Below are 14,975 nucleotides of genomic sequence, written 5' to 3'. Positions count from 1 at the left end.
ATAATGCTTTTCTGTAAGATATAGAAGGTGCAGAGTAGGCTACCAGTCTTGTGTTGCACCCGTATCACATGCAGCATTCCCTGCTAAAAGTCAGAACAACGCCAATCAATTTTTGTTCATTTGGGTTATTTTGGATCTGGGGTAAAAATGGACATGGGAGGGAAAACCAACCAACCAACCAACTAACCCTAGAGTAAAAGTAGAATTACTGCAGTACGACAAAGAGAGAGAATAAAGTAATACTTTTTCCTGTATGAAAAAGTATTAGAAGATAATCTAATGAATGGAAAGTGGCTGTAAGTAAAGAAGATTGAAGCTGCCTTCAGGATAAAAAGAATTGTGTTATCTACCCATTCAGTACCTCCTCAAAGAACAAGTGGATTATGCCATGGCTTCCTACAGGGACTCCAGTGAATGCCATTTCCAGAAAGGCTCCCTTACTGTAGTTGGTGATCATGTATGGCCTTCAGCCAGATCAATTTCATTACCTTTTCCTCACCCTGCTCCCACTTTTTCCACTCTTCCTTGCTTATCCTGGACTCACCTTGCCTTTTGCTCACCTCTGCTCCACCACTCATTTTGTGGGGAATTCAGTCCTAAACAGACTCCTGCTGCTGGAGGGGCAGACTAAAATATCTGATTCCAGGGCTACTCAGAGGGATCATGGAAAGAAGCAGACGATCCCCCTCTAACAGTTCCATATGCAATATCCTCACAAACAGAAGCCTTCTGGCTGGACTTGCACCACAGCATTGGCACCAACTGACAGTTCTCTCTCTCAGGCAGAGGGGAATCCTTGTAGAGAGAGAGGCAGTTCATTAATCAAAAGAGACAAATCAACCTCCTCTTCCCCCATAGCTGAGGAAAAAAGTTCCAGGTGATGGTGAACATCATCCCTGACTCTTCCAGTGCAATCATCTGAATGCTGGTTGAGTACTTAAAGAGTTATTACTTTGCTATGGCAAATGTGCCTTTCAATGAGCAAAAAAGAAAATACAAGCTCATTGTGCCCAAACCAAATAAATGATAGGGTACTTTGAAAAAGTGGAGATTTTTATACTGGAGAGAAAATAAATTGTGAAACAAATTTGCCTGAAACTAATTGCATTCCTGGGCAACAAGGAATTGGTAGTTTTACTACCAGTATTGCTACATGCAGTATCATAAATACTTTGCAACTGAACAGCTAATAAATAGACATATACTAAAAGCTGTAAAGCAGGCATGAGAAGTTTCAACATTCACATTCAACAAACCAAATGTAGTCCACAAATCTGCCTCAGACAGAGACCCTCTCTTCTAAATCCCTTATCTCAGTGTACCCCATTTCTCGGTCAAGAAAAAAAGGAAACAGTATGTCTACATCTGTCTCTGAGATGAGGAAGTACAGTAGTGGGCATTTTCTTCCAAAAAATAAAGGCATGGAGCAATCATTCCTTGTCTCTTTCTGAACAGAGACAGATGTGTATAGATTAAAAACTGCTGGTTTTCCAACACAGAAAAAGACTAGGATGCAGCTTTGATGTCATAAGTATATTACGATATCATTGCCCTTGATTTCATCTGGTAGTGTGCTGCATTCCAGTTCTCAAAGAACTCCTAACCAAGAGCATTCACTGATTCAAAGATGGCCACATGTCTTTTGAAAAAGGCCATCTTAATCTGGCTGTGAAATGCAGGCATAACCTCAACTGTTTGGAGGATTTTACATCTGAACAAGTTTACCTTTTGTACTATTTTATATGATTTCTCACATTGAAGGAATTGGTCATAAAAAATAAATCATATTCCAGGAATCCATAGAACTCTGAAACAAACGTACTTAGAACCAATATTTGTGGCACAGTGCTCTGCTATTGCTTGTTTCACAGTAATGGAGTGCAGGGTTATTGAAAAGCTCAGTCTTGTTGTGTTTTGTTGCTCTCATGCTAGTACCTCAACTAATATATTTTATTCTGAAAAAGCTGTAAGGGCAAAACATTAATGGCATCTAAAAGCAAAAGGAAGTGTTTATAATAGACAAATCATTCATACCTGATGCATTAAAGTTTCTGATGTCTGGGTGTTTTAGCTACCTAAGCTAATCAGATTTGCCCATCTACGGAGTGTAGGAATTAATACAATGCATATGGCTGCCAGCCACCCAGGTTACAACCTTATCAAGCAGTGTGCAGCTTGGACTCAGCTTGGGGAGGTACTTAGCCCTTTGTTTCATTATTCCATTACTCTTTTGCTATTTGTCTTACACAGTAAACCACTGGGATGAACTCACATTTACAGACCCAAGGATTTCATTGTTGTTGTTCTACTTTGCTGCCTTGAATATCTAAGATACAGCTTTACATTCTATGAAGGACCCATTGATCTATTCAAGCAATGTTGTTGTTAGAGTTGCTGTCCAACCACAGGCACCTTCCTAAAGAACTCTTGACAGCTCAAAACTGCATAGTGAAAGCAAGCAAACAGACAATATAGAAAGGTTCATCCTTTGTCAACACCTGGGAGATCCAGGAACCCACCCCTCAAACTGGGTAAAAGTACTTCTGTATGGGAAAGATCAGAAATATGAACAAGGCCAAAAGTGAAAAAGATGCTGACCTATATTCAAAGTAGAAATATTACCTTTCCCATTAATTCTGGGTTATTGTAATCCTCAGTAATGATTCTAATATCAAAAAGCTATAGATAATAATAAATGAGAGTTAAATTCTTCAGTGTGAGAAGTTTCTGTAAAGTTGTCACAATCTTTTAAACCTATGCCAGGCAAGTAAGTTCCAAAGTCTACTTTTTTTTTTTACTGCAGGGTACATCTATGAGTTGTACTGTGACTGTTTGGACACAAAATCTAGCCTGTCCAAACATTTGTGTAAAGCCCAGCAGATCTTCATTATAAGTAGCTAATCCCAGGCAGTTCTGTGCTATTACTCACGTACAAAGGAAATTGTGAAATTGATCATCTCCCTATTTTTCCTTGTGTCATAGGGATAAGTATCATACTACAAACTCGGATATACCTAAGAGGCTCCTTTAAAATAATTCATAGATCATAGAGCTGGAAGGGATCTCAGCAGTGATTGGGTCCAATCCACTACTGAATCCAGTAACCTGCTAAGACATTAATATATTTTATCTTACATCCATAGTAAATGATAATTGTTATTTGAAGCATAAAATATTTGTTTAAAAAGAAGCCTATTCTCTTGATAGTCAGGGGAATTACTTTGCAATAATGGGAGACAGGAATTGATCACAGGACCTTGCACCATAAAAAAGCACACAACCCAACCAAATGAAATTAACATTAAACTAATGTTTTTTTTAAAAAATGGATACACAAGATATCAGGACATTTCAGCATTCTCCCATGGGTAAACCCATACCTTGTAAGATTTAGCTGTCTTACAAGATTTCTGGTGGTGTGGAGGATGAGTTATTAAGGGCATCACAAAAGATTGCAAAGTATTTGGGGACTGAAAGGTTTGCTGACTTTCCAGGCTTTGGCTATGCATGACTTTACACATCAGGTTTAACCATAATAGGATTTGCTCACTTTAAGCTTACAGTACTGTGTTATGGGAATCTCAATATTATGGTTGTAAACCATGATCTGTGGTTTGCTGCAATATGTAAATCAGACCACTCTGACTTATGCAGCAATTCTTTGTGAAAGAGGACAACTACTGAACATAGCATGATAACTTCAGCCTTGATGATTCTTCACTGGAATTGTGGACAAAGATGGGGGTATAGTTTTCATTCCTGCCTGTCTAGTCTCAATCTTCCTATGCTGATGATGAATGTTTGCAGAACCAGGGCTTCTAATCACCTGGTCAGGAAAATTGGATACAGTTGTTTATCAGAATCTTTTCATAATCATGGGAAGGATGGGAGAGTGTGAGAGAGGAGAATATGTCTCTTTTCCCCCTTGTTTTATATTAAGAGTGCCTAGAAAGAATGCTTAGAAAGGATGAAAGCACAACACAATATTTGGAAACAAATCTTAGTTTCTTTTTAAGGCAAAGTCTTCTTGCATGATTTTTTTTCCTGATCACGTATATACTATGATCAGTTGATTTGGATGAATGAAGGCCAAATTCAGCACATAAAATGAATAATTTTAAATGCATTTTCATAAAATTACTTCCACTATTTCTTTTGGTTCTCTACATAAAAAAATACAGACGATATGCTTCATGGACATAATGCATGTACATTTTCTTTTATTCTGTTTGCTATTTTGAAGGGATGTCCAAAATGTTGGTTATGATTGTGAATTTCCAGCCAAATACAAAATACAGAAAGGATAAAATTGACTGAACAATGGAATTTCTGTAGTTTATACCACAAAATATCTGAATGCATATATAATAGGGTTTTACTTAGCCAATTCTTTCTAACAACTTCCTTAAAATGATGGTTGTATGCTTAAAAATTATATGGATTGTCAATTTGTGTATACTATCAAAAGATTAATATTTGTATCTTTTTGCTTTTCTGTTTATTACAACCAAGCAAAATTTATTTTTGCCCTTTTAAACAAACAATTGATTAATTATTTTTATCAATTTATCAATTCATTCAAGAAAGGTTCCATGAAGGTCCAAGAGAAGCAAAGTTTAACATACAGAAATAAGATATGTTTGAGCTGTTTAGAAACAGAACAAAGATAAATGAAACTCCAAATGAAAGTAAATAGCTGATTACTTATTTTTCTATCTTACTGAAAACTTGCCACATTTTAAATGATTTTTCCCCTTGACAGTTTGCTAGATAGATTGTTTTTGAATCAGGTTTATCTGAAAGCTGGCTTTTCATCTAATGGCAATATTCTAACCTAACAGCTCTTGGGTACAAAATGATCACAAATGCTCCCAAGGAATTCCATCTCTGTATATAGTTCCCAGTGTTCTCCCTTAGAAAAATGTATGAAACATTCTCATTATGTAAACACCAAGCTTGCTTAAGAACTGTACTGCTGCTGGCTATCAACCAGCCGTACTGTCAGGATCCCAGATAGAGGCACGATACAATACTATGAAGCATTCCTTTAACCTTCTATAGATAGCGGGCCTCCAAGATCACAGGCTGTTACAAAGCTGTACAAAACAGACTGGGAAGGTATGAACAGAAGTTTAAAGGTTGGAAAAACACAGTAATGGAATCATAGAAAACAGAAATCTGGATTCAGCTTACCATATTTTTATACAAATGGCACCACTGCTGTTACTAGTAATCTGTGCAGATCCTGGGGGTGGGAGGGAATCAAAATCTGTTGCACAAAATAGTGTGGAAATGTCTCAGGCCAAAAGAGTTATTTTTTTCCTACATAATTTTTAAAAGGGTTTATAATATTCTCTTCTTTTTCTTTCATCCCTCCACCTTCCTCTTCTTGCCTGAAAATCTCTTGGGGATAGTATTGCCATTTTATTTTATATAAAATAAAGATGTGCTTGAGTGTGTGCTATTTCTTATGCATTTTCCCATTATAATTGATGCCTTTCATAGTTTGCCTTTTTCTCTAACCGTTTGTCAGCACTGGGTTGACAGTGATAATCAGAAATGTGTAGATTGGTATTACAATGAAGAATCAATTAGTAATGATTCTCAAGAAGCAATAGCAATTGCATTTCCCCCTATGATGTCCATTAAGCAATTCAATGGATCTAACATCCACGCCTTTGTTTTTTCCCCCCACATTTATTATCAGTTCCTACCAGAACAAAGAAAGCAGCAATACATTTCATTTGTTTCCCCCATACCTGTGAAACTCTTAAAAACAGATACAAACAAGAGTGTAGTCTAAAATCAATGCTGCATTTCAGAATTTACAGGGAACAGGAAAACAAAAGGCTGGCTCTTATTATACTATCTGCACTATGCTACCATTACTAAATGTCTTTGAAACCAGATCAGTAGGGAATATAGCTTATCAGAATGAAGCTACTTTCCTGTTGTCTTGTGTTCTAATTCATTTTTTCCCAAGGAATAAAATTTAATGTAACAGATGCAGGAAAAAAAAAATAAACAAACCAAAATCAAAACTATAAGCGCTTTACATGATGCAGATTTTTTTTTTTTTTTAAAAAATAAATCCCTGCTTTAAAACCGAATGATAAACAAGCATTCTGCATGCTGCCATAAGGCTTTGCACTATATGATGCTAATTTCTTTATTGGCTCCCAGAGGGAATAGGATTAGAAGAGTATAAACACACACTCTGCCCTGTTTCATTAAAGAGAGAAGCAAAAGACGTCTCATTGGCATATACGCACAATGTGCTGAAAAGTTGATGGCAACCCGCTGAAAGAACTAAATACCCCTTTCCAGAATTCCCAGTGGTGAAAACAAAAGAATGTTTTTTCATCTGCCCTGATGTCTCTTTGGTTTTATAGGAATTACAGTCATTTATGAAAGTTACTCTTGTTGTATTTGCACACTCTGAATTTGCAAAAGCTAAAAATATCAAAAAACAAAACAAAACCCAGTCCTTCCTTGTGGGACTCCCTCTAGAAAAGCCTCAAGCAATCACTTCATATGAGTCTGTATTCTGATGTTACAAATCAATCAATCACTAGCTACTAAAAAAAGAAAAGAAAATTAAATTCTAAATGAGTAGAATAGTTATTTTCTATTCTGCCTTCCCTTTTAAAAATTCAGTCTTCCTGGGAAGTAAAGGACATTGTTTTTCTAACAAAGTTATTTTCTATGTATATTGTAGTGCTCCAAATAATTTAGGTTAATAACACTCTGGAATGGACCAATGTTATGTATTAATTATATTTTTTTCCCCAGTTACAATGGAGCTGCAATGGACTATACTCCAAGCTCCTGCAAATAACAGGCTCAAAGCTTTTGTAGAGTTCGGGAGAAAATTAACATGTGATTTCCAGAAATGTATTAGGGCATTGCTCACATATAATAGTTACTAATAGAGTTGCCATTTAGTGTGTACCCAAACAAAAACTCAACCAACTCTTTTATGATATGTGCTGTTTGAACTAATTCAAAATTGGATACATTTTAACAATACCAATGCAATAAAACCTTGATTTAACAGACCAATTTGGTAGAAAGTGTGTCTGTTACATCCAAATCTCTGTTAAACCCAAACTGACTTAATATACTTCCTTTGCATAATTGATACAGGTAGTCCTTGGGTAACAACAACAATTGGGACTGGAAATGCTGTTGCTAAGTAATGTATCATAAAGCATGACATCATGTAACCTCACTGCTTAGTGACGGTATTTCCAGTTGCTGTCATTAAGTGAGGACCATGCAGGTTGCTAAGCGAGGACCTCATATGACTGCCACTTCTGACTTCCTGCTGGCTTCCTTACTGACTTTGTTGTGGGAAGCTGGCAGGGAACATTGGAAATCACGATCACATGACTGCAGGGATGCTGCGACAGCCAGAACTCCAAAGATTGGTTGTAACTACCACTCATTCAGTGCTGTCATAAGTTTGAATGGTCCCTGAAAGAGTGGTCATTAAATGAGGGCCACCTGTACTTCACGTTATTTACATCAATTTAGGTCATTAATGTAATTATGTGATGATGGACTTTATCTGTTGCTTAGGAATGAAGTCTGAAGTAAAATCTTGTCCATTGAGTCCACAGTCTATGAGAACTTGGGTCTTACTATTTGTGTATTTCCACTTTTTTGTGTTAAATGAAGCAATTATTAGAGTGAACAGAAGTGTCCAAATACCACTAAAAAAGATCCATGATTGCCATGGAGTATGAACCACCCCAATATGGCAGACATGGTAAAAATTGGTCTATCAATTTAAAAACCTGTAAAACTCTAAGCACCCTCCCTAACAGCACACTCCCTAGCTCAAGAACAGAGATTTAGGGGCAGAAGAGTTGGCAATAGGCAGCAAAATTCCTATCCAATCCCAAAATTTTCATTTATACCCATTTAATCTAAGGAATTGCAATATGGGGAACTTGGACAGACTAATAGGATCATGATAGGTCACTGCAAATCTGGCTTATTGTATCCCCAAAAGTTTTACCTACTGCTGCAGGGAGAACTCAAATCTTGCAATAAAACTAGATTAACATACTCAACCTGGGGAAGTTCTAGATGGTGGGTTTTTATTGTGTGTTTTGGGTGGGGGGGGGGGTCTCTTTCACTGCTTCTGCCCAAGCTGATTATAGAAATCACTATTTGATGAATAACCGTACCACTCATTCTGTGACTTCGACTTAAGTCATACATAAATAGACTAGCAGAACCACTGAAATAAACATGAGGCAGAGCAGACAACTTGCATTAATATTAGAAGAAAATGTGCCAGACAACCCACATATACACACAAAGAAGGGTAGAGCCCTTTTTATAGCCCAGATTAGTATCTTTTCTGTTTTAAATCTTAGTAAAAAGCAGTCAGTCTGATTCCTGCTGTGTATATTCTAGTGCTATGCATGTACTAGATTTTTCATTGAGGAATTATTATTATTTCATTGACATTAAAGTATTTATAGAATTGTATGATAGTACATTCCTAAGTAAAACATTTTTACAGGAAACACTTGAATATGTAAAAGGTTTATTGGGGACAGGTTTTAAAGCTCTGAACTTCTTATATGATTTAATAGCATCGGACACTATAACACCAGATTTCATTTCCACAGTTAAAATACCTCTGTTATTTTGTCTCTGACAATATCATGCAATTCACTCACTCACTGAAACAGGTGCTTGACACCACAGGTATAAAATAACACAGAAAATGACATTGTTGAAACATTAATGGTTGGCTGTTGCAGTGAATACACTTCAGAACACCAAACTAGAGCTGTCCTTTCAATAGTTAGATAAGCAGCTTGAACAAACCTAACCCCCCTCCTCTTTTGGAGGGCAAGGGTTATACAGATTCTGGAATTGGCAACAGAATCAATATAGTTCATGCAGAAATTCCACCAAAGGAAAGAAATACTCTGATTTAGGTCAGAAAGTCATTTACAGATATCTGCAGGATGCACGTCTTTGAAGTCCTGGATGAAATGCAAGATGTATGACTGAAAAATAAACTTATTGCCTTTTCAAAGCGGACTAGAAAAGAAATAAGGTCATATATATTCCACCCTGATGGCTGAAAAGAAGGGGGAAAAAAACCTTGCAATATTCTGTAACATTTTCTAATCATGACTAGAAGCGCAGACTAAGGAATGTGAAAGAAAATTGATATTCATGCTGACTTGTGTTATACCTGCTCCTTGAACAGCGTTCTTTTTGGCTCTTTGTAAAGCCTGCATATCATTAATTATGTTTATCATACAAGCTGATAAAAAGATTTTTCCCCCAGAGCAGACAGAAGTTAGAGAAAATGAAGGATGCTTTATTCTGTACATTAGCAAGGTTTAAGAATGTAAGTTACTCTATAAAGAATCAGGTTTTGCAAGATTCAATTATGAAACTATTTGCAATGAAGCCATTTCTTATACATGTCTTTAAAATGGCTTAAGTGCTAATTGATGCAGCAATCGTTCTCGTGCTCCTGAAATTTTAGCACCCAGTAACAAGAAATCTTTAAAAATATTAAACACAGAAAGTAGATTTGCATGTAGAATGTGAAATAGATTCTATTGAAGACCGTTCAAAAATACTGAGGCTGAATACAATATTAACATAATGACAAAATAATCTAGAAGAATAGAGATACCAGCATGGGAACTAGAGCACAGCCAATTCCAAATTTGACTCATATCCTAAGGAACCCTGGTGCAAGACTTAATACCTCACCTGCACTATCTGGCTTCCATGCCAGTTGCTCAATTCTCAGCACAGATTAGGCTGAGTCCTTTTATTATGCTACATATATTACTTAGTTTGTTAGGGCAAGAATACCACTACAATTATTTTGCAAATGGTCTGTATCTATTGGTAATTTTAATTATCTGCATCTTCTATTTTAAATTCCTGCTGACTTGTCCTTTTACTATTCCACTTTTCCTCTTCCAACTCGTGTGTGTGTGTGTGTGTGTTTTGAGCTCCAACCCAGAGGAAATGTTGATCTCTTTAAAGTATTTTTAACTGCCCTTCATCTTAAACAAATATCATAAACCCAAAATATGACAGAATAATACAATCATGTGCAGCCCACGTACATCAGAGTAGAGGAATTCAACTTTAGTAAACTCTCCAACTGGGAATTTACTAAAGCAATGATAATGGCAGCTGGACTGTCCCTGCCCAAGAACAGTTAGTTGTTGAAACTGCTAGATCTAATTAAAGGCAAACATATACCTCTGTTCTTATTATCTTCATGGCTATCTAGCTACACTGCATTAGTCAGTAAGGAGACAATGAGGATTCAGACAGTGGGCATGTGCAAAGGTCTTCTACTACAGAGAACTGAGTTAACAGAATCAGTTCAACACAGACATGTCAGTATGCCATATTGTTTCTGAGCATGCATGCATGCAGCAAGCAACTGATGCTTCTCCAACTGAAGATGCAGAAAACCCCAATTGACTATTTTGGATTGCCTGAGAAACCTAATTCTAACATTAGCAATATATCCTGGAATTTACCCTGATCCCAATAGGCCATATGAAGCTTTATGGACAGCTGGTTTGTTCTAGCTGAAGTATAATTATTTCATAGAAATAAACATTTGGCACTTTCATGAATCAATCACAGAAATGAAACAAACTCTTCTAGTCTCTATATATGAAATCAAATGCATTTTCATTTTTTACATGAAAGCCTTGGTGGCTATGGCACAAATCTGCAAAGGCTGTTCTCCATCCTATGTTATGTGTAGAGACACCAGCCAAAGACACTTTATCACTTAAGACAAAGACAAAATGGTGTCTCCATATTCAGCTTCCTCTAGCAAAATTATAGCAGTTGACTCTTACTTTAGAGCTTGCATTAGGACAGCATTGTCTACTACATCTGGAGAATACAAAATAGACCACATGGCACAAACAATGGTGCTTGACATTGCTTTGCTATCTCTGTCTCCTAGTATCTGTTGTCTGGAGTGGCCATCTCACTTTGATTAATGTTAGGGCCAGCCTTCCACTCAGGATAATTGTATTCCAGCACAGATACACTTCACATCTCATGTGTTTCCCAACACAAAGGAAGCTACAATATTACCCACATCATGCATATTTGCATGATGATAAGGCAACCCTATAAACCTAATAAATAAACAAACTTGGTTTCTATTGTTCTTAGGAGAAGTCATGTTTCTATTTTTATGTAATCATGTTGATTTTCCCACTTCCTTCTAGATTAGATTGAAAAGTTTAGAAATACTGAACTGAAGATTTCTGATGCTCTCTCATTCCCACCCAGTCAATTTTGCCGAATTGTTCCCTTTGTCAGAGATAGTGCTTTTCTCCTTTATCTTCAAATCCTATTCCATCTCTTCCAGAAATTGTTTCTGCTTTTATTGCTATTATTGCCATTACTCTAAGGAAAAAAAAAGTCTTTGGTACAAAGAGCAATCTAATAGGACAAAACTATCCAGCAGTGCTACAAGTGAACCCGCTGGTCTACTGGGCACAGGCATAGATATAGAATATAGAAAAAATGCAAACAATAGTCTTGATGAAGTATAAATGCCCTCCCCGCAAAGGAAATCCAGTATAATTTTAGGATATCTACAAGTAATGTGTTTTATTATGAACTATTCAAAACACTATCTACTATAACAGGTTATGGTATTCTGCATAGTAGTTGAGAAGTTTAATGGTGAATAGTCATAGCATGGTCCAACTACTGAGGAGATGGCCAAAGATATAAAAGCATAATTTTAACCTCCTTTTTTTGCTGGAAACAAGTATGACAGTATCGATCAAATATTCCATATCTTTGACTAGGTGCTGTTTCAAAACATTGAATTTAGGTATTGATTTCTTCCGAGATGTTCTTTCCACGCAGTGTATTTATTACTATTGGCTTTCACTGATGCTAAGTTGAACCCTAGCACAGTTGGTAAAATTTCATCTGCACAAGGCAACTTTAAAAGATCTCCTCTTCCCTGTAGATCATTATTCTCCTGGAAATCAGGCTTTTGGCATACCCTCTAGGAGCAGACAAGAGATATAAACTGCCTCTTCCTGTTTCTACCAGTGGGGAGTGTCCAGAATTAAACATAGTGCTTCATATGTGAACATTCCATAGATTCCTAATGATCTAAGCATGCAATATGTCTTTTTACCAGCTGTTGCACATTGGGTAGGTAATTTCATTGAGCTGTTCACTATGACTCAGTATCCTTTTGCTAGTTAGCTATAAAGAAGCTCATCACTATGTACATGAAAATAGGGCATTTTGTCTCAATGTGTATCACTTTACACTTACCTAAATTGAATCACATTTGTCATTTAGTTGACCATCCACTCAGTTAAAGAGATCCTTCTGGAGCCCTTCAAAATCAATTTTTGTTTTAAGCATCCTGAACAGTTTAACATCATCTATAAACCTGGCCAGTACACCGCTTATCCATATGTCAAGGTAATTTATGAACAAGTTAAAAAGCACCAGTCTCAGCACAGGTCCCCAAGACACTAATGCAGATTCTTAATACTTCAAAAGCTCCTCATGTTTTACTCATCTGTCAAAAATAAGGTAAAACATTTTCATATTTTGGCTAAAAATCACATAATATCATTTGAGTAATCAGATCAAAATATATCCATTTTTGGATGCACAGTAATGTCAAATTAACAGTGCAGTCATATACATGATTACAAAGAAAGAAATCCCATTAAGTTCAGTGGGGCTTATTCCCAGGCAAGCATGTACAGGATTGTTGCCTAAAACCATTAAGACACAGACAAATACAGAAAAACACTTCTAAAAACACAGACATTATCACAAAGTTAGCAGAACAGGATAAACCTTTTAGGAACAATGCTTGATTAGATGCAAAGCTCAAATAAACCGAAAGCAGTCATGAAATCTGAACCCCATGGATTAAAAAGAGACCTTGCTAGTGCAAAAGTATAAACAGTTAAAGAAACCAGCCTGCATCAGTTAGGAAAACTGGTTTCAATAGCAGGTAAACTGTACACTATAAATCTCAGCATTGCCTTGAAATATGTTTAAGACAGACATGTATTCCAATTTAAGTGTCTTTCCCAAAAGGTTTAGCTACCCAAAGAGACTGAGACACCTAAATAATAATAAAAACACAAGTCTGACAAGCACATTTTGTTTCAAAATAAAAACAATTAACTGGTAACCGGGTGGTCCTTTTAGAGTCTCCAGTTGCCATTATAATTTCAATTCTTCTTCTGACTTTTTAATGCTGTACCAATTTTTTAAAAAGATATTTTGATAAGGCTACCCCATCTGGGTTGCCACAATCCAGATGACCACTAGTTGTAGCAAAGATATGCAGAGAAATTTAATTTTTGGTTAGCATCTACTTGCCGACCAGATTGTTGAAATCTAGATTGGGTAGGCCTAGATAAGAACAAAGAAATGGCATAGGAAAACAACCCCCCCCCAAAAAAGGGGGGAGGATATCTATTCTAACTTCAAATTGCCCACAAAGGGCTTTTTCTTTCCAAGTTAATGAATAAAGATCCGCTCAGGAAGAAGTCTTGTATTAGGATTATACACAATAGACTTAAAATATTATCAGCTGTTAACTGGGTTCTCCATGAGCAATCTGCATATTGAAGTGAGACATTTAGTAACTTGTGTTTAAAATTCAAAATAGTCCAACCCTTCTGAAACAATATATATTTGTTATTACTTTCTAGGCTGACGTATAACAAAAGCGATGCAATTGAGTTAGCCATGGCACTCTGCATGATGCCAAATCTGTGCTGAGCAGCCTGCTGTTAGGGAAGGGTATACCATCGTGCTATAGCATTGCTTTGGCCCTCCCATGCTGTGTCAGTCTATAGGCAAACACCATGACCACTGTCACAGCACAACACATGAAAATGCTAGGGAGCTATTTCTGTAACAACAGGAGGGCAGTTCCCTCTCAACTTGTCCTCTGCTCTTGACGGCTATTGTGGTGATGCACTCAGAATGAAATATTTAATAAGGAGGTAGCATCAGATCAGGAAATGGGCTAGCTAAGGGAAAGAGAGGGCAATGATTAAAATAAACTCTTAGTTAAATTGACTGAAACAGTCTCATCAATAGGATATCCCTTCTACACCAAATGGAATATGTGGAAGGATAATTTATATCACTACAAGTTTTAACCTGGTAGCAGATTTAAAAATATAATCCCCGCTTTAAAGTTCAGAACTAATGACTGGAAGCAGATGAGTCCATAAAGGGACAGCCCGTTGCCATACACAATTGTAACTATGTTTCTACAAGTTATGAAAAGAAAGCAATATGTGCCTGTTTCGGTGGCTGTCGTTTGCCTACCAATGGTGCAGTGCTCCCCATTCCAGCCCTCTCGGCATTCACATTTTCCATCTTTACAAGTTCCATGTTCTGTGCAGCGGGGGTGGCAAACACGTTGGTCACAGGCTATCCCTGTCCAGCCCTCTTCACAGCGACATGCTCCGCCGATGCATACACCGTGAGTGCCACAGTCTACAGAACATACTTCTGGAAAAGAATAAGAGAAAGAGAGAGATGGAAATTAAGTTGCTTACAACCCAGTATTATCATGAGCACCAGTAGCATCCTGAATACATGAGTGATTATTATTTTTATTAATTTAATTTGTATACCACCTGACTCCCAGCAACTCTAGGTGGTTATGTGCTTTCATTGCTATAAGCAAACAATGTTGGGTATTCTAAAACTGAGATATTAAATCTGTCATCACATCCATCCTATCCAAGCAGTTGTAGTTTTGTTGAGAACTTCAACAAAAAGTGATCACAAATTAAAATTTCTGATACGCATGTAGTCCCATTACCTTTAGTATTTCCAAATATGAGTACAATTTTGAATAATCATTATGATAGATGTATCCTGAACTGAAGGTTCCTTCAACATTATCATAAAATAGGATTACAAAA

At 36.7% G+C, this 14,975-nt stretch overlaps 1 protein-coding gene across 8 annotated transcripts in view; it reads right to left on the bottom strand.

Moving 5' to 3' along the window:
• The window catches only part of TENM2 (teneurin transmembrane protein 2), a 586,296-nt gene that overhangs the window by 120,052 nt on the left and 451,269 nt on the right, over positions 1 to 14,975 (bottom strand). For 7 of the 8 annotated variants that reach the window (XM_088133612.1, XM_088133610.1, XM_088133614.1 and 4 more), the window contains one exon: positions 14,344 to 14,556. In XM_088133612.1, the coding sequence (XP_087989738.1) occupies positions 14,344 to 14,556 (213 nt within the window). The remainder of the gene's footprint in view (positions 1 to 14,343; positions 14,557 to 14,975) is intronic. The other variant, XM_088133607.1, reaches the window with a different exon arrangement.

This window comes from Python bivittatus, unplaced genomic scaffold (genome assembly GCF_059951505.1).
Source record: "Python bivittatus isolate LINGU-HERP-01145 unplaced genomic scaffold, Pbiv_v1 ctg000080_np1212, whole genome shotgun sequence".
NCBI classification, from domain to species: Eukaryota; Metazoa; Chordata; class Lepidosauria; order Squamata; family Pythonidae; genus Python; species Python bivittatus.
This window is presented reverse-complemented; position numbering and strand designations above follow the sequence as displayed.